A 4,682-nucleotide genomic window follows, 5' to 3' on the forward strand; every position below is an offset into this window, starting at 1 on the left:
AATACCCCTTCGTTGGGTGAATGACGTCAGAGCCTCCCGACTTCCAGAACCTGCTGGACATGTGGGCTTCTGCGGGAGCTTGATTGGGAAGGCAGTCAGGTTGCCATGGTTAGTCGTCAGGGGTGGAGGGTAGACAGTCTTAGGCACACGGAGATCTTTCGATCTTTTTGATGTCTGTCACTTTGCGGAGGTGGGATGACCGTACCCTCTCCAGCCTCACTCTGCTCCATGACCTCAGTCATTTTCAGCGGCCGCAGCAGCGTGGCGGGGGGGGGGGGGGGGGGGGGGGCGGCGGCGGCAGGAGGATTCCTTCAGTGGGTGTGCTAGTTGCAGTTCCTCCAGGTGCAGGCCACAAAGGGCAGGCATTTATTGGAAGGATGCTGGGGTGCTTCAAGGAATTGAAGCAAGACTTGGCTTAGGAAGGCAGGGCACCAGGGCAGCTCCGGGGACTTTAGCTGTATAGGAACCAAGCATCCTATCCTTCTTTAGGGCTCCTAATTCTTGACAACCAACTCCTGCCACTAACCCCGGGAGGCCGAGATACCATCTCCTCCCTGCAGGAAGGGGTCAGGCTCCGGGGCCATGTCCAGTGCTAAGCAAGCAGAAGTCCGCTAGGGTATACTCAGCCAGCACCGCCCCACGAGCCAGGCGGTGTGTACCGGGCCAAGGCCAGCCATCCCAGGACTCAGGGAACGGACTCTTCCCAGAACACCCTCTTCTTGATGTTTGAACACTGGCTATCTCCTTCTTCGCAACTCTGTCCTGACTCCCTGGGACCAGCACCTGTGGCCACTTTGGCCAAGTGCCAGCAGCTCTGTGTGCAGGAGCTCTCTGAGGCCCCCAGACCCAGGCCTGCCCCTACCCTGCCAGCAGCTCCACTACCTATGCTGCTCCCCACCCCCTGCTCCCCCTCAGCTCCCACCAGCTGCCCACCCACCCTGCCCCGGGGCTCTGCCAGACTCAAGGGGCTTGGGGCAGTGTCTTCCCCTTTCTCAGCTGTAGGGGAGGTGCGGGCAGTAGGCATAGCCTCGTGGTGCCTTGTCCCTCCCGCTGCCCCCGGGCTGCTCAGCGTTCCCTGGGCCAGAAGGCCGACTGCCAAATCCTCCTCATGCCCTCCCCCGCCCCCTGCCCGCGGCCTTGGGAGCCCGAGGAGGAGGTGAGGGGCAGGCACAGATTCTGCGGAGCACCGATAAGATGGGTGAAGGGACGTGCCTCCTCGGACCCAGCGGCCTTGAGAGCTCGGCCCCTCGGGATCTGGGGTCCAGGCCTGTCCCCAGATTGGCCGTGGGGCTTCGTCCTTCTCGGGAGGGGCAGAACCCGGGGTGGGAGGGGAGCCTGGCATGGGGCTGGGGGCAGGCTCAGCTGTGGAGATGATGGCCTATCACGGTCTCTGACTGCTCCTCAGGACCTGGCCTCTGAGGGCCATTTCGCAGACCCAGAGACGGTTCTGGACTCGGCGATTCCTCAGTCCCTGGCCCCGCAGTGCTGAGGGAAGCTGCATGGACGAGGGGAAGGACGACGAGAGGGGAGGAGACGATGAAGGGGGTCAGAGCTGCGATTGGAGCCGAGAACTGGAAGCGCCTTAAAGAGACTGCGCGGTCCCCGCCCCCCTTCCCGCCAGCCTCAATGAATTAGAGCTGTGTTTCCCAAACTTGCCTGATCATAAGAATCCTCTCGGGCCCCAGTTAAAGATACAGGTTCCGGAGCGCCTCCCTTCGCGGATTCTGATTCAGTAGGTTTGCGGGTGGAGCCGAGGAATCTGTAATTTTAACACGCTCCCCACGTGATTCTCGTGAACAAGCAAGTTTGGGAAATACTGAATTAAAGGAAACGGGGCCTGGCTGCCGAAGCGGCCTCCGCTAGGGGGCTACGGCGGGAGGATTCCCGGGGGGCGTCGCCTGCTTCCGCCGCCGCCTCCTTCAGTGAAAGTCCCTTTTGGGTCCAGCTGTCACAGCCGCCGCGCTCCCTCAGGCCGGGCGGGGGACACCCCAGGTCTGCGTGGCCCCCGCGCCACGCCCAGTGGCCGCCCGAGCCCTGCGAGCAGGGGGAGGAGCCGCCGCCAGTGGAGGCGGAGGAGGTAGAGGAGGCGGAGACGGCGGAGACGGCGGAGCAGGCGGAGAGGAAGGTGGAGGCGGAGGCGAAGGTGGAGGGGAAGGTGGAGGCGGCGGGGAAGGTGGAGGCGGCGGGGAAGGTGGACGCCGCCGGGAAGGTGGAGACCGCGGAGGGTCCGGGCCGCCGGCTTGAGCTCAAGCTGGAGCCCGAACCCGAGCCGGTACCGGAGGCGGAGCAGGAGCCGAAGGGGGAGCCGAAGCAGGAGCTGGAGGATGAGAACCCAGCGCGGAGCGGCGGTGGCGGCAGCAGCGACGAGGTTCCTCCCCCCACCCTTCCCTCCGATCCCCCGCGGGCCCCCGATCCCTCTTCGCGGCGCAGTCGTGCCCCCCGCCGCCGACCCCGGCCGCGGCCACAGACCCGGCTCCGTACCCCGCCGCAGCCTAGGCCACGGCCCCCGCCCCGGCCCCGGCCCCGGCGCGGCCCTGGGGGCGGATGCCTGGATGTGGATTTCGCTGTGGGTCCACCAGGCTGTTCCCACGTGAACAGCTTTAAGGTGGGAGAGAACTGGAGGCAGGAACTGCGGGTGATCTACCAGTGCTTCGTGTGGTGTGGAACCCCAGAGACCAGGAAAAGCAAGGCAAAGTCGTGCATCTGCCATGTGTGTGGCACCCATTTGAACAGACTTCACTCTTGCCTTTCCTGTGTCTTCTTTGGCTGCTTCACAGAGAAACACATTCACGAGCACGCTGAGACGAAGCAACACAACTTAGCCGTAGACCTTTATTATGGAGGTATATACTGCTTTATGTGTAAGGACTATGTATATGACAAAGACATTGAGCAAATTGCCAAAGAAGAGCAAGGAGAGGCTTTGAAATTACAAGCCTCCACCTCAACCGAGGTTTCTCACCAGCAGTGTTCAGTGCTGGGACTCGGGGAGAAGTACCCGACCTGGGAGACGACCAAACCCGAGTTAGAACTGCTGGGACACAACCCAAGGAGGAGAAGAATCACGTCGAGCTTCACCATCGGCTTAAGAGGACTGATCAATCTCGGCAACACGTGCTTTATGAACTGCATCGTCCAGGCCCTCACCCACACGCCCATCCTGAGAGATTTCTTCCTCTCTGACCGGCACAGATGTGAAATGCCAAGCCCTGAGTTGTGTCTGGTCTGTGAGATGTCGTCGCTTTTTCGGGAGCTGTACTCTGGAAACCCGTCTCCTCACGTTCCTTACAAGTTGCTGCACCTGGTATGGATACATGCCCGTCACTTAGCAGGATACAGGCAACAGGATGCCCACGAGTTCCTCATTGCGGCCTTAGATGTCCTGCACAGGCACTGCAAAGGGGATGAGGCTGGGAAGGCCGCCAACAATCCCAACCACTGTAACTGCATCATAGACCAAATCTTCACAGGTGGCCTGCAGTCCGATGTCACCTGTCAAGCCTGCCATGGTGTCTCCACCACCATAGATCCATGCTGGGACATCAGTTTGGACTTGCCTGGCTCTTGCACCTCCTTCTGGCCCATGAGTCCAGGGAGGGAGAGCAGTGTGAACGGGGAAAGCCACCTGCCAGGAATCACCACCCTCACGGACTGCCTGCGAAGGTTTACGAGGCCAGAGCACTTGGGAAGCAGTGCCAAAATCAAGTGTGGTAGTTGCCAAAGCTACCAGGAATCTACCAAACAGCTCACCATGAATAAGTTACCTGTTGTTGCCTGTTTTCATTTCAAACGGTTTGAACACTCAGCCAAGCAGAGGCGCAAGATCACTACCTACATATCCTTCCCTCTGGAGCTGGATATGACACCGTTCATGGCCTCGAGTAAAGAGAGCAGGATGAATGGACAGTTGCAGCTGCCAACCAATAGTGCAAATGATGAGAATAAGTATTCCTTATTTGCTGTGGTTAATCACCAAGGAACCTTGGAGAGTGGCCACTACACCAGCTTCATCCGACACCACAAGGACCAGTGGTTCAAGTGTGATGATGCCGTCATCACCAAGGCCAGTATCAAGGACGTTCTGGACAGTGAAGGGTATTTACTGTTCTATCACAAACAGGTCCTGGAACACGAGTCAGAAAAAGTGAAAGAAATGAGTACACAAGCCTACTGAAGCGATACGCAGACCTACCTGTCATGGGAGATGGCAACACCCGTCCAACAACTGGCATCGAGATTTAAAGGACCTACTTGCATGGCCCATGGGCCCGACAGAGTAAGAATTGAACAGTACCCAGTGTCTGAGAGGTCCTGGTTGGAAGAGAAATAGACGGGGCGGGAGAAGAGGCTCTAGTCTAAGCAGTCCCTTGAAGGAAAATTCAATGGCAGGAATGCTTTAGGCAGGGAAGGCAGGAGCAGGGAAATCCCGACACTGGTACATATCCTATATTCCTCCAAAAGATTGTGTGGGAAAAGTGTGGGGTGGGAGGGGGGTGGTGTGGGGGGGGTGTGCCCTTGTAACCGTAAAACATCTTTCTCCATGGGTGTTTCAGCTTCAACTGACCAATCACATAACAGTTATATGTTCGGCAGTGGGGGTGTGGGTGGAAAGAAAAGTATACAAATGCAGCCCATGACCTATATGGGTATGAAAGCGGAAAAGTGGAGGAGGCAAGGATATC

General features: G+C 58.7%; 1 protein-coding gene across 1 annotated transcript; it reads left to right on the forward strand.

Annotated features, from left to right (window-relative positions):
- The first annotated feature begins 1,194 nt into the window (after window positions 1-1,194).
- On the forward strand, window positions 1,195-4,465 carry USP27X (ubiquitin specific peptidase 27 X-linked). The gene is made up of 2 exons (XM_045994757.1): window positions 1,195-1,322; window positions 1,828-4,465. Exons 1-2 carry the CDS (start codon window positions 1,195-1,197, stop codon window positions 4,172-4,174), a joined length of 2,475 nt encoding a protein of 824 aa, XP_045850713.1. The 3' UTR covers window positions 4,175-4,465.
- The last annotated feature ends 217 nt before the right edge of the window (window positions 4,466-4,682 follow it).

Source organism: Meles meles, chromosome X (genome assembly GCF_922984935.1).
Source record: "Meles meles chromosome X, mMelMel3.1 paternal haplotype, whole genome shotgun sequence".
Taxonomy (NCBI): Eukaryota; Metazoa; Chordata; class Mammalia; order Carnivora; family Mustelidae; genus Meles; species Meles meles.

Coding starts and splice junctions, on each gene's coding strand:
- USP27X (XM_045994757.1), top strand. CDS start 1,195: ATGGGTGAAGGGACGTGCCTCCTCGGACCCAGCGGCCTTGAGAGCTCG. Junction 1,323..1,827: donor CGGGAGGGGCAGAACCCGGG/GTGGGAGGGGAG, acceptor ACTGAATTAAAG/GAAACGGGGCCTGGCTGCCG.